This window comes from Chlamydomonas reinhardtii, chromosome 16, assembly GCF_000002595.2.
Source record: "Chlamydomonas reinhardtii strain CC-503 cw92 mt+ chromosome 16, whole genome shotgun sequence".
In the NCBI taxonomy this organism is placed as follows: Eukaryota; Viridiplantae; Chlorophyta; class Chlorophyceae; order Chlamydomonadales; family Chlamydomonadaceae; genus Chlamydomonas; species Chlamydomonas reinhardtii.
The window spans coordinates 3,571,889-3,585,178 of NC_057019.1; the positions used below are offsets into that span (position 1 = coordinate 3,571,889).

A 13,290-nucleotide genomic window follows, 5' to 3' on the forward strand; every position below is an offset into this window, starting at 1 on the left:
CTGGGCAGGGTCGGAGGCAAACTGCTATCTAATACACGAGAAAATGTCTCCATATTGACACATTACAGCAAAGGCTCTATTTACCGCGCTGTGCACTTGCTTTCCATGTCATGATGTCAGTGCTTGCTTGTCGCGTTTAACCTCTCACACTATAACATAAACACTGAGTATTGGTTCTGCAGTGTAGCAGCTTGAGCAGCCCCGCCGCGTGCCGACCATGGTCGCCGACGACGCGGACGCGCCGGGGCCCTCGCCCTACTCGGATAACTACTTGGCAACATTTGCAGCGACAACAATCCAGCGGCACTATCGAGGATACCGCGTGCGAAAAGATTACCAAGCGCGGGTGAGGCACATGCGGCATGGCACCGCTGCGTGCGGCCATTTCGTGTAGGCCAGGCACGGACACATTGGGTGGCAGCTACGTGGAGCCGCTGGGGATGTGGTGGGTGTATGCGCAGGCGCGGGCGCCGCATTGCGGCGTTTGCGCGCTGTTGGGAAGGGCTGTGGGTGAGGGAGGGTCCGTGGATGGCCTTGCCACGCATTAACAAGATCGAAGCAGCAGCGTCAGGTTCGGCCAACACCAGCCTGACACAAATTGCCACCGCCACAGCCAGTAACGTATCCCTAACCCCCTTCTTTAACGCACTACGCCTTTGCAGCGAGCGCGCATTCGCAAGGTGGAGTTGGAATGGGCCTCGCACCACGACTACGCCTACCGCACGCACATGGCAGCGCGGGCCATCCAGACCGCCTGGCGCGCCTTCCGCAACCGCCGCATCTTCAACTACTACCGCGACCTCATTCGCTTCAGGTGTGCAGTGGCTTCCAGTGCTGAGCTCTGAGTCCTGAAGCTGTTTATCTTGGGAGAAGCAACCGCAGATTGCTCAAACTACATCCACCGACACACGTCCCACGAGCCATGCGCACGCACGCAAGTTGTCCAACCCGCCACGACACGCCTCTGCTGCAATCCAGGGAGCGTGGCGACCCCCGCGAGCTGCTAAAAGTGATCAATCCGCGCGAAGCGCAGCTTGTGGACGCGGCCGCGGGCATCCACGTGCGCTTCCGGCTGGGCGGCACCGTATTCCCGCCGCTGGTGTTCTATAAAATATTCACCCACCGCACAGTGGTTGATATTGGCGCATTTGGGCCTCGTGACTATGCAAATGAGGTCCGAATGACGCCGAATGAGATACACAATCGGCCTGCGCCCGGGGTCGGCGGCGTCGCGTTCGTATCGGCACAGCAGGCCCTGGCAACCAACAGCGGCCCCGGCTCGGGCGCGGGCTCGGCGTCGCAGACACCCACCCGGCGCGGTCCGGGAGCGGCGGCCGCGGCCGCAGCACTGACGTCTGCGGCCGGAGGAGGAGGCGGTGGCGGGGCGTCGTCGTTTGGGCGAGGGGGCGGGACTGGGAAGAAGAAGCACACGTATCGGGAAGATGACTTCGAGCTGGACTGCTCGTTCCGGGAGTACATCAAGCCCGACGGCACCATTGGTGTGCGCAGCACGCAGGGCTGGTAAGAGCTGCAGGAGGGGCCTGGGCGAGATTGGGAAAGACACCCTGACTTTGATTGTTTTTAGAGGGGCAAGCAGGCTACGGTCCGATGATTGTCTGGAGCTCACTTACCGCACGTCCTCTTGTTGCGACATGCTAACCCACATCGGTGTGGTTTGCACCTGCACCTGCTACTTCTTCACAGGTACGAGCGCTACGAGAACAACGGGTGGCGGCCTGTGGCTGAGCGCGTGCTGTTGGACGAGGACCCGGTGACCACTCTGACCCGCCTAAAGCGACAGCCAATGTTCCACTTCAACCCCGCAGTGCGCAGGTGAGGGTCAGATGCCTCCATGGGCTGCTAGTCTGCTGCAATGCGCGCTGACAGTCCACGCAGCCATTCATGGGATTGGCCTCATACTCCCATGACACTTGTCATAATCGCCGTTCCGGCACTGCGCTTGCACCTGCGCTGCACTGACCTCCTACGTACAGGGAGCAGCGGCAGGCGGTGGCCAAACAGAAGAAGCGGGAGTGGCTGCGCAAGATGTACGCGGAGGGCACCGGCGGCCTGCCGCGGCCGCCGCGGCCCGGCTCCGCACTGCGGCACGGCAGCGGCGCCGACGACGCCGGGGCCTGGAACGACGCCAACGCCGCGCTGGAGGAGCTCGATGGCCTTGAGGAGGACGCGCTGGACGAGCGCGTGGACGAACTGTTGAACTGGTCGTCCCACCTGGACTACGGGGCATACTTTGACGACTGGACGAGCATGGCGTGCACGCTGGCGAGCGAGGCGTTTGTGCCGGAGGAGGAGGCGCCGTACCTGGACGACCTGCAGCCGGTGGTGGTGGGTGACGTGCGCAAGGCCATGGCGGCGGCGGGCGCGCCGCTACCGCCGTTCAAGGGCGGCCCCAACGCCGCGTGCGGCGTCACGATGCCGCTCGCACGGTAGCACAGCTGTTGGCGGTGGGGATGCGGTTAGGAATGTGTGGGCACAGCTGAGGGCGTGCTGAGCGTAACAAATGAGCTGTGTGGTGTAATGGCGGCTGGCTGTTAGTTTGAGACCTTGTTGTGCGTTGACAGCGCTGGTTGAGCGGGGTTGAGTGCAGCGGGGAAGCGGTCAGGGGGCGTGCTGTGCATGCCGTGCGGTGATTTACGCCAGTTCTGAATGCAGCCGTCTCCGACCTCTGATGCTAAGAAGGGCCGCATACTTGCAACACTTTAACGTTGAATATCTGCGTTCAGTGCACAGCAGCGCCACTTGCGCTTGAAGAAACAGAACCATTGGCCAACCTCACGCCACCTGCGCTAACAACAACTTCATCGACATTGTTGCCTTGCGTCTGTGGCCGTGCACGGAAGTTTAAAGCTGAGGAAGGCTTATCCTGTAGACGCGACGGCTTCATGAGTCGATGAGCGTGAACGGGAGCTCCCGCTGGCGCCTCGTCAACGTACGTACCACAGAGCACCAACGAAATCTTAGGCTTGAGCGGGCCTCGCACTCAGCGACCGTCGTCGGGAGCTCAATTTACATCGTTGGGGGCCGCAGAGGGTAAGCGACGTCATATAGAGCATGCACGGTACATTTCTGGTCATATATACCCGAACAAACGCTTTGGCAACTTGCGCAATATGACAGGCTCGTGGTGGCCTACCTGCCTGCCCCAGAACACAGCCTGCTTCCCGCGCGCCCTGTCACCCTGCAGGTCCAACCAGTTCTTCTCTGACCTGCTCAAGTTCGACACCGCCTCGTACACATGGACCGTGGTATGCCCCGTCATCCCCAACGGCTTCCGCGCGCGCGCCAACCACACGGCAACGCTGGTGGGCGGGCGGCAGCTATGGGTGGTGAGCGGCAGCGACAAGGAGAACGTGCTGGATGACGTGCACGTGTTGGACGTCGTCACCATGGCATGGAGCAAACCCCAAATCAGGTGGGCTTAGCCGCCCATCATCACGACCGCGTTCAAATCTCAGGGCATCAGAAAACAACGTTCCTCTGAGGTTCGTGGGACTCACCGGCCGCATTCTCCAGCTGACCTCGTCCACACCACGTCACCCACACCAATACCGCAGGGGTGACGCCACCCTCCTCAAGCGCACCGCCCACTCCGCCGACCTGCACCCCACCGACCCCTCCTCCATCCTCCTGTTCGGCGGGTACGGCCCCACCTCCGGCGCCACGGAACCCACCTTCCTCAACGACCTGGTCCTTCTGCGCACCGGCAGCCGCACAGTGGAGCGCCTGGTCACCATCGTGGGGCCGCTGCCGGGCGTCGTGGGCGCGGCGGGAGCAGGCGCAGGCCTGGTGGGCGTGGCGCCGCCGCTGCCGCGCGCCTACCACAGCTGCACCTCGCTGGGCGGCAGGTGCGGGGAGGGCACGCCGCGCGTGTGTGTGCAAATGGGCTGTGCGGTGCAGCGCTGCCTCACGGCCTGTGTGTTGGGGCTTGGCAGCTAGCTTACGGCAGTGATCGCCTACCTCCCTGATCATGAGCTTCCTTGCATCTGCGCGTATATGCACTCGTAACGCCTCGCCCCACACAATTCACGTTCCCGGCACCGGGGTTGATGCCGCGCCGTGGCGACCTGACACCCACGCCTCCACAGGCTTTACGTGTACGGCGGGCGCACGGATGCGGCAGTGCTGGAGGACCGCCAGCAGCTGGCCGTGTTCGACCCGGCGGCAGGCGCCTGGCTGGACCCGGGCCGGGTGGGCGGCGCCATGCCGCTGGGCAGGTCCAGCCACCGGGCGGTGGCGCTGGGCAACAGGTGCGGGGGTGGGGAGGGGGCGGGGTGGAGCGGCGCGGAAGGGTGGAAAGGTGGTAGAGCCGCTGGGTGGAGGGTGGAAGGCCGGTAGAAAGGGAAATGCCGGGTACAGCAACAGGGCCAGAGGTCTCTGCCAAAGCGCGGCAGATGTGGCTTACTTGAAACAGAGGTTTACGCGCTGTTCCGGTGTGCGCTGTGCGAGGCAGGCTGTTGATTCATGGCGGGGCGGCGGCGGGCGACCAGGCGGACCGACTGGGCGACGTGCTGACCCTGTTGGTGGACCCCAAGACAGGTACGGTACGTGTGCCGCTGCTCTTGCGGGCCCGCGTCTGGACGCCCTAGGTTGTTGGTATGCATGCTGGATATCTTGGATCGTTGACAGAGCACTTGATCCGCTGGAATGGGTTGTGTGCGCCCCACAGGTGCACTCACGTGGTCGCGTATGGACGAGCCGCCGCCGCCGGCAACGGGCAGCGCCGCGGCGGCGAAGCCCCATGGTAGGCCTCAGCTCAGGTTTTTAAGCATGTCAGAAGGGGCTACGTTGCGGTATGCTCTAGTATAATGTTTTAAGTGCTGAAAGCGGTTTGTGGTCCAATATGGTCCGTAATGATTCTAAAGGGTCCAAAATGTTGTCCTTCTCTACGCCCTCGCAGGTCGCTCGGCTCACACCATCAGCCTGGTGGGCAGCCACCACCTGTTCGTCATTGCCGGATACGTTGGCAGCGGCACCGGGCAAAGCAGGTGCGGGTGCCGGTGGGCTGTGCGGTGATAGCCGTGCATGCGCCCTGGCTACAGCTGTATCGGCAACGGCATGCCCTGCTGTTGCAGGATGGCGCCGACGCGTGCATGTGCTTCCTAACCTGCCTCTTGCCGTGTGGCCGGCAGGTACACGTCAGACGTCTACCTCCTGCAGCTGGGCACCCCGGCCGCCGAGCCCATGCCAGCCCTGACGCTGCCGCGCGCGCAAGCAGCGCAAGCAGCGCAAGGCTCGACAGCGCCACAGCAGGCGGCCGCACGGAAGCGCACGCCCTCGCCACCAGGTCGCCAGACGGCACCAGCGCCGCAGCCGCCCCTCCAGCAGGCCCAAGCACAGGCCCAGGCCCAGGTGCATGCACAGCCGGCCGCCAAGCCTCAGCCGCAGCCCAGTGTAGCCCACCAGGACGTGACCGCGCCCATGCGCCGGGCGCCGCCGTCGCCGCCTCGCGCGGCATCCGCCATGGGCGACACGGGCCAGAGCGCCGGCAGCCGGCGCACGCCCCCACCACCCTCGCCCGACGGCGGCCGCAGCGCCAGTCCCCACGCACCCTCCGCGGTGTCGCGCCTCGGGACGTCGGCCGGCCCAGCTGCCAAGGCACTGCCAGCTGCGCAGCTGCCGGCAGCGGGCCGTGGCGGCAGGAACGCCGCAGGCGGCGCTACGGCAGCTGCTGCTGGTGGTAGTGGTGGGACAGGGGCGTATGGCGCGGCCCAGGACTTGATAGACCTGACAGCCGAGCAGGCGCTCGTGCCGTCGGCGGCCAAGTCCCCGGCGCGCACGCCGGTGAGACGCGGGAGCGGCGCCAAGGCAGATGCCGCGGCCGGCCCGACAATGGAGGGGCAGTGGCTAGGCGGGGGCCGCCGCGGCCGCAGCGCGCTGTCAGATGCCGCGGCCGCACAGGGACAGGAGAAGGACGCAGAGGCTGCGGCTGGGGCACGACCAGCCAAGCGTCAGGCGACTGAGGAGGCGGTGGCAGCGGCTGGGACGGCCCAGGCAGCAGCCGCAGGCGGTGTCGCCCCCGCGGCAACAAGAGCCCAGCAGCAGCAGCAGCAGCAGCAGCAGCAGCAGCAAGCGGGAGCCCCCCTACAAAGGGCATCCTCAGCTTCTGGCGCCGCCATGGCTGCGCTGCAGCAGCCCGAGCAGTCGCTGCCGCACCCGCTCCAGCAGGGGCAGCCGCATCAGCACCTACATCCTCTGGGGCATGGCCTGCGCCATGGCTCCGCGCCGCCCATGGTGCGAGGTGGTGTTGGGGCGGCAGTGGGCGCGGCTACGCACGTGACGGCTGCGGCATCCGCCCGCGTACCACAGCAGCAGCCGGGCAGCTTGACTGCCGGTGCGCCCGCGGTCGGGCTGACCTGGCAAACCCAGACGGAGCTGCGCGGCTTACCGCCAGGCTCCGGACCTGACACCGCCACCATAGCGGCAGCAGCAACGGCAGCGGCGACGGCGGCGGTGGCTGCAACCACGGCGGCGGCGGCGGCTGGGGGCCAGCAGCCGCAGGGGCCGGCGGGTGGCTCGGCGCCAGCAGCGTACCTGCACCGGCCGCCCTCGCCCCCGCACCAGCACCAGCACCAGCACCAGCCGCAGGTGCAGGTGCAGGCCTACCCGCCGCCACAGACGGCCGCGCAGCTGGGCTCCAACTCGCAGAACGACTTGCTCAATGGGGTGAGGGCGTGAGGTTGAGGGTGAGGGTGGGGGTGCGTGGTGGAGCACGAGGCTCACAGGAGGGACCGAACCCACACACTGCAACACGCGCGCTGCTGTTTGGTTGCATGCCTGAGGCGTGGTTTGTGAAGGATTGCGCAAAGGTTACAAGCCGGCTTGCACGTTACCTGTATCGCACCCTGATGCTTACAGTTGCTGCAGCAGTTGCAACGGGCGCAAGACGAGAACGCCGAATTGCGGCGGCAGGTGCAGGACAGCGCTGCGGTAAGGGGCTTGCGTACATGGCTGCAAAGCCATGCTTAGCTGCCTGGTTTCAAGCTGACGGTCAGTAGCGCCGCACTGGTGCCTGAGTGCTTACATTTGTGTCGCGTGCACCTGCCTCCCCGCGCAACAGCTGGCTGCTGACCTGGCGCTGGCACGGCGGAATGCGGATGCGGCAACAGCGGAGAGGCGAGCCAAGGAGCAAGAGCTTGCGCATGCGCAGGTGCGGCGGTCCAGTCCGTTGCTGTGTACTGAATGTCGTCGCATCCAACCTTCTGAGTGTCGACAGGCCAGTTGTCTTTGAAGGGAGCAAGCGCAAGCACCTGAGTTTACCAGCTGCACAGGCAAAATGGCACACCTTGCCAAGTTGATGCCGTGCCGCCGCTCCACGTAGGCCAATCTGGACGCTGAGCGGACACAGGCGGCGGCAATGCGACAGCAACTGGCGGCGGCGCAGCAGGCGGCAGCGGCGGCGGCGGCCCAGCTGGCGGACCGGGAGCGGACGCTGCGCGACGCGGAGGCCGCGCGGCAGAGCGAGGACCGAGCCCGGCAGGAGGAGCGGCGCATACAGGAGGACCGCTGCAGGTGGGTGGTTGAGAGTTTGGAAAGATAGGCGGGTCCACCTGGCCGCAGCCCTCTTTTGCAGTTTAGGCCTGTACTCTCAGACACCCACATCGCCTGGGCAACGGAAGGCGCTGCAGCATACGCTCATTGCATCTGGCCCTATCCGCTGCGCACATCTGCGCACACCTCCACAATTCCGCACGCAAGCCTACACACACGCACACTCCTGTACGCACGCGCACCTGCCAGGGGTCTGGAGGCTCAGCACCAGCGCGCCGCGGCCGAGGTGGCCAGCTTGCGCAGTGCGGTGCGGGAGGAGCAGCTGCGGCGGGGGGAGGAGCTGAAGGAGCGCGACCGCGAGCTGGCAGAGCTGCGGACACAGCTGCGCACCGCCGCCAGCCGCAACCAGGAGTGAGTGGTTCCTCAACGGCCGCATGGGGGAGGGCTGCAAATGCGGGGGATACCGTAGTGCTGCCACCGTTCGGGCGGTTGGGGAGTGCGGCATTGTATGGTTGGTGATGAATTGTTCAAGAGCTCGTGTGTTGGCTGTGTTTGATGCTGCAGTCAGGAGGGCGCGCTGCGCCGCGTGCAAGACGAGCGGCAGCGCAGCGAGCGGGAGCTGGCGGAGGCGAGGGACGCAAACCAGCAGCTGCAGAGGCAGCTCAACGACACGGTAAGACGCGTCCGCTTTCGCCCACTGCCGGCGGGTATGCGATTGGCGGTGTACCAGGCCTGTGTACCTTTCTTCGCAGTCTCTGTCTTTCTCCGTAAGACACGTTCATCGCTGCGTGTTGCTTGTTCTCGCCCGCAGAGCACGGAGTTCACGCGCTTCCGCGAGAAAGCGCAAGCGGAGCTGGCGCAGGCCAGCGCCAGGTGCGCGCGAGCGAGCCCCCACGCCCCTACCCCTCATCTTGGCCCCATTTGTGCTGCGCTTGTCCGCACGTTGACACCCCCTTCGTCATCCCAACCCAACCCCACCCCTACACCTGCCCCTACCCCTTCTTCGGCCCCACCGACCCCACATGCCAGGCTTGCCAACGTGGAGGCCGAGCTGCGGCGCGCCCGTGACGACCTGGCGCACAAGGAGGCGCAGTACGCGGCGGTGGGCAAGGCGCACGCCGAGGCGGCGGAGGAGGCCAAGGGCCTGCGGGAGCAGCTGCGCCTGATGACGGCGCGCCTGGACGCCGCCCGGCAGCAGGCCGCGCTGCTAACCACCCACCAGGCCACCATTGTGAGTGCACTGCAGGCGGCGCAGGGCGCATCGGGGGCCCTGGACAAGGCGCTCAGCGGCGCGCCGCCCCCGCTTGGGTAACGCTGGATGCGGATGCAGGGGTCGGCGTTGCGTGGCGGGTAAAGGCCGGACAGGGCAGGTTGCCGCAGGATAACGACGATGGACTAAGAATGCGTCGTTGAGGCTTTGGACGCTAGAAAGCAGGATGTTCGGTTTTTGGTGCAAAGTACGTGTTTCCCAATGAAAGAGGTTCAGGTGATGACGGTACTGCGCAGGTCACTGCATATGGGTTTGTGGGAAGTTTAAACGCTGCGACTTTGGAAGGGTCTTAATGCCAGTATAAATACTGCGGTTGCAACTGCTGCTGTGTGTGTGCATCAACGGGGATCTGCGTGTGTGTAGCAAAGCTGGGAGAATGCTGTGGACTGTAGCGTTAGTGGCGCTATACGTTACACGTCAGATGGTCCCAAACCCTCACTGTCAAGGGTTCGTATGGGAACAGCCACACGTTGTACGAGAGTATCTCAATGCCTCGTGTTTCTTCGAAGCAGAAACGTGGTCACAGTCTCATAGACGCTTTGTGAATGTCTAGATCGCAGCCTCGTTCGCCACTGCACACACCTCTCGGGTCACCCCCTGAACGCTACGCTTTCCTGCCCCTTGCCATGTTCCATCACGGTCACCCCCTGAACATCCTCGCCATGGCCGCCTGGCCCTCTCGCCGTCCTCCCCGTCTCGGAACGAAACTCACATACGGTACAAAGTCACCCCTCTACTCAGCTCTCTGCCTCCCTCTTTGACTCCTTGCCATACTCGCCGGAGTTGCGCCCCTCGCACTGCAACAGGCTCACGGATGTCACTCCTTTCTTGCTCGCTCTTGCCTCGACTCTGGCTATCTACCTGCGCACTTATCCATCCCCTCCGCTCGTTGCTTCTCCCTCACCTACTCCGAATCCTCGTCGCTCACGCTCTCCCCCTTCTTCGCCTTCTTGCCGCCACGCCTGCTGGCGGCCTTGGCACCCCCAGCCGCCTTGCCGCCCTTCACAGCCGCCTCCGCCTTCCCTGCCGCCTTGGCTTTGGTGCTCTTCCAGTTCTTCCGGGGGTCGGTGGCGTTGAAGTGCAGCACCTCAGCCAGCCGCGCCGGGTCGTAGGCCGAGGTGACACCCGGCCCGAACACGACCGGTAGGTGGCGGCCCGCGTACGCCGCGCCGCCACGCCACACCACGTCGTAGGCGACCAGCTTCACGCCTGAGTACGGCAGTGCGCGATAGATTGCATTGGTTACAAGAGGGACCTGCTGACGCAGTTCACGAGCCAGTGACGTGGAGAACGTGAGGATTCAGATCTTGCGCGTGGGTCTGGTGGGTCAGGTCTGGCAAATGTTTCACAGCCCCACAAGCCCTCACAATGTGATTGCACTCCCCCGGCTGTCACAACTCCCCCAGCTTCAACATCCTGACCATGTCCGGCCCCCAACCTCTCCCCCCCCCCTGTGAGTCCTCACCCGCCTCCTCCGCCGCCTTGAGCACCTGCGCGAACAGCGGGTCCGCCTCGTGGCAGGGCCGGAACGCGGCGCAGTCAGACCGGTTCACGAGGAACAGCACAGCACACCGCAGCCGGCCCTCCCCAGCACTGCCCTCGCCCTCGCCCTTGCCCTGGCCGCTGCTGCTGCCGCTGTCGTCGCCGGCCTCCGGCAGCTCGCGGCCATGTTTGTGCAGTGCGGTGAGCTCCGTGACGTGCTTGATGGCGCGATCCGACACCACCTGCAGGAAGCCGCCCGGTCGGTCGGTTGGTCGGTCGGTCGGTCGGTCGGTCGGGGAGACAGGCAGGCGCTGGTGCACAGCGGCGACCTCCATTCCCGCGTGGCACGCAGCCGGTGCCAGAGCAGGAGACGGGTGACACCACACCTCACCCTACCCCGACTCGGCTGCAACCCAGCTACTGTCATACGTGCAGACGCTGCTCCCACCATTGTAAGCACGGCAAACACCACGCGGCCCAAAGATGCATGGGCATGCGCCCACCTTTATCTTGGGCTTCTGGGCGCCGTGCGGGAACAGCGCTGTGGGGCTGTAGTCGTCCAGGCAGCCGCTGGGCACGGGCACCTTGTACACGCCCACAGCCGGCCGGCCTGGAGGCACGCCGCCCGGCACGTCCGGGAAATCCGCACACACCACGTTCTTCACCTCCAGCAGCATCCTGTAAAGGGACGGGAGCGAGGGGTCGGAAAGGCAGCAACGGGGCAAGGACTGTACATGCGTCCTGGTGCAACTTGCCAACAGGAGCAGCCAGTAGCCGCCAGGAAAGACACCGCGGAAGTGCTCCGGGGTAGCTGCTTACCAACTTTCCGACGCTGCAACAGCTTTTGTTACCGTGGCCGGGGAGGCGCCCAGAGCACCACACTGCACCACTAGCCGCACAGGCGCAGCCTGTCCCGCACACCCGCAACCCAGACCCCACACCTGCCCGCCCGCACCTGCTGCCGTCCTCCATTCTCAGCACGTAGTCCACGCGCGTGTTGCCAAAGGTGCGCTGGCTCTCCAGCCCCACCACCCGCCCCGCCCCCAGTGCCGCCTCCAGCAGCCGCCTCCGCACCAGCTCCGCAGCCAACCGCTCCGCCAACTGCGGGTGGTAGCCCACGACCGCCGCGGTGCCGCTGGGGCGCTGATCCTCCACCAACTGTACGATACGAAATAATTTGGTAGGGCTGGGTGGTTAGGTTGGTGGTGGAGGCTACGAGGACCAACTCCCAAGCGCGCTGGGATGCACTGCAAGATGCTTGGTTGTGGCGGTGCAGAGTTGGGCTGGGCGGTGACAGGATCCCGTGCGGGCGAGGAGGATGCGGCAATCGCATTGGAAACCGCCACATGTACAATGCATACCTGGATGGCGTGCGAGGTGGCGGCAGGCGGCACGCCAGGCGCCCTCGGCGCGGACTTGCTCATGTAGACTGTGGCCCCGGGGGTGACCATGCCCGCACAGTCCATGGCGGGTGCGTGGGCCAGCACCAGCTCACCAACACGCCCGTGCTCGGTTACGCCTGCGCCAGCAGCGGCGGCGTCCTTGCCGGCTTCACCGTCGGGGTGTGCAGACGGAGGTGGCGGCGGCAGCAACTGGATGTCAGCGACGTACGGCGTCTTGACCGAGGCAGAGGGCCGCCGGATGAGCTTGCCTGCGGCCAGGACGAACGCAGAGCCCGTTCAAAGCAGGTAATCGCAGCTCCCAGTACTGCCCCTGCACGGCCCCAGAGCCCAGTAGCAGCCAGAGGCATTGCAGCCACACACGACACATGCACACGAAATCGCGGCCGCACCCACCCACCCGGCCACCCACCCAGCCACCCACCCGCCACCAGCTGTCCCAGGTCCAGCAGCGGTGCGGCTGCCAGCGTCGCCGCCTCGGCCTCGTCCAGAAGCTGCACAGCCGCAGCCGCCTTGCCGGGGCTCTTCGCCACCGCAGCTTTGCCTGCGCCACCGCCCCTGGCCCGCTTGGGAGCCGGGGGCTTGGAGGGAGTGTGGGCCGGCTCCGCGGCTTCCTTTTCGAACTCAGCACCCTCATCCTCCGCCAGCTGCTGCTGCTGCTGCTGCTGCTGCTGCTGCTGCTGCTGCTGCTGCTGCTGCCCCTGCACCTTTTTGCGGGGCGGTGCTCGCGCCCGCGGCTTCGCAGAGGCCTTGGGCTTAGCCTTGCCTTCATCGTGGTCCTCCTCCCTCTCCGCTTCCCCCTCGCTTGCGTCCTCGTCAACCTCCCTCTTCACGGCGGCAACAGCCGCAGCCGAAGCGCGCGTCCGGCGAGTAGACGCCTCCTTAACGGCTGTGGCAGCAATGGCGCTGGCCGCCGCCTGCTTGGCGCGGCGAGTGGGGCGGCTGACCAGCGCCGCCTCCTGCTCCTGCTCCGCCGCTTCCCCCGCAACCGTGCCGCTCACAGCTACTTCCACAGCTGCCCGTGTACTGCGCCCTCGCTTGCGCTGTGCAATGCCACGGCATTCGGCGGCTGCCTCTGTCGCCTCGGCCCCATACTGGGCCTCTGCCGACGGCTGCGGTTCAGGAGCCGGAGCTATCATCATTCCGGTCTTGCACACTGCAGGCAAAGAGCTGCTCAGCTGCAGAGATGACATGTTCTGCCGTCTCGACAGCACCGTAAGAAAGCGCCCCACGCTGCAGCTGTGCACAGTACCAGTCCTGAGCTCGGGGGTGCCGGAGCAGGGCCACGCTGGCGCTGCAGGATGCAAGCGTTGACGCAGCGCCGTCACAGGAGTGGCCCTGCTGCCGGCCCAAGCCAGCAGGCTAGACAGCCGCAGCGTTGAGGACTATGTCTGTCTAATAGCAGCCGCAGATCTGTGGCAAGGCCTCAGCCCTGAGGCTCATGCGCGTGGCATGCGCCGTGGTATCCACACAGGCGGAGACCTGTGACACGTGTGCCCACGCGTCCGCGCTGAGATGTGGAATCTGAAACTCGCAGCAATTGAGGTTTGAGAGGATTGGGAGGTGATGGGTTTCAAGGTTTGGCAAACACGTAGCAATTTTCGTGGCCAACCAACTGCCTCTGCTGGG

The 13,290-nt window shown here is 65.3% G+C and overlaps 3 protein-coding genes across 3 annotated transcripts; 2 read left to right on the top strand and 1 right to left on the bottom strand.

Moving 5' to 3' along the window:
* The first annotated feature begins 45 nt into the window (after positions 1-45).
* Positions 46-2,731, top strand: CHLRE_16g681301v5 (uncharacterized protein). The gene is made up of 5 exons (XM_043071428.1): positions 46-346; positions 663-814; positions 979-1,521; positions 1,705-1,833; positions 1,995-2,731. The coding sequence occupies exons 1-5, from the start codon at positions 218-220 to the stop codon at positions 2,449-2,451; spliced, it is 1,410 nt and encodes a 469-aa protein (XP_042915746.1). The 5' UTR covers positions 46-217; the 3' UTR covers positions 2,452-2,731.
* Positions 2,732-2,777: 46 nt separating this feature from the next.
* Positions 2,778-9,379, top strand: CHLRE_16g681657v5 (uncharacterized protein). Its single transcript, XM_043071439.1, has 15 exons — positions 2,778-3,051; positions 3,206-3,433; positions 3,576-3,866; positions 4,107-4,268; positions 4,472-4,557; positions 4,688-4,762; positions 4,919-5,006; positions 5,151-6,684; positions 6,877-6,948; positions 7,079-7,168; positions 7,340-7,530; positions 7,759-7,920; positions 8,074-8,182; positions 8,321-8,382; positions 8,539-9,379. The coding sequence occupies exons 1-15, from the start codon at positions 2,912-2,914 to the stop codon at positions 8,819-8,821; spliced, it is 3,573 nt and encodes a 1,190-aa protein (XP_042915747.1). The 5' UTR covers positions 2,778-2,911; the 3' UTR covers positions 8,822-9,379.
* A 2-nt stretch (positions 9,380-9,381) lies between these two features.
* Positions 9,382-13,227, bottom strand: CHLRE_16g682013v5 (uncharacterized protein). The gene is made up of 6 exons (XM_043071450.1): positions 12,086-13,227; positions 11,623-11,912; positions 11,217-11,419; positions 10,765-10,939; positions 10,245-10,503; positions 9,382-9,988 (listed from the first exon to the last, which is right to left on the bottom strand). The coding sequence occupies exons 1-6, from the start codon at positions 12,798-12,800 to the stop codon at positions 9,684-9,686; spliced, it is 1,947 nt and encodes a 648-aa protein (XP_042915748.1). The 5' UTR covers positions 12,801-13,227; the 3' UTR covers positions 9,382-9,683.
* Between the last annotated feature and the right edge of the window lie 63 nt (positions 13,228-13,290).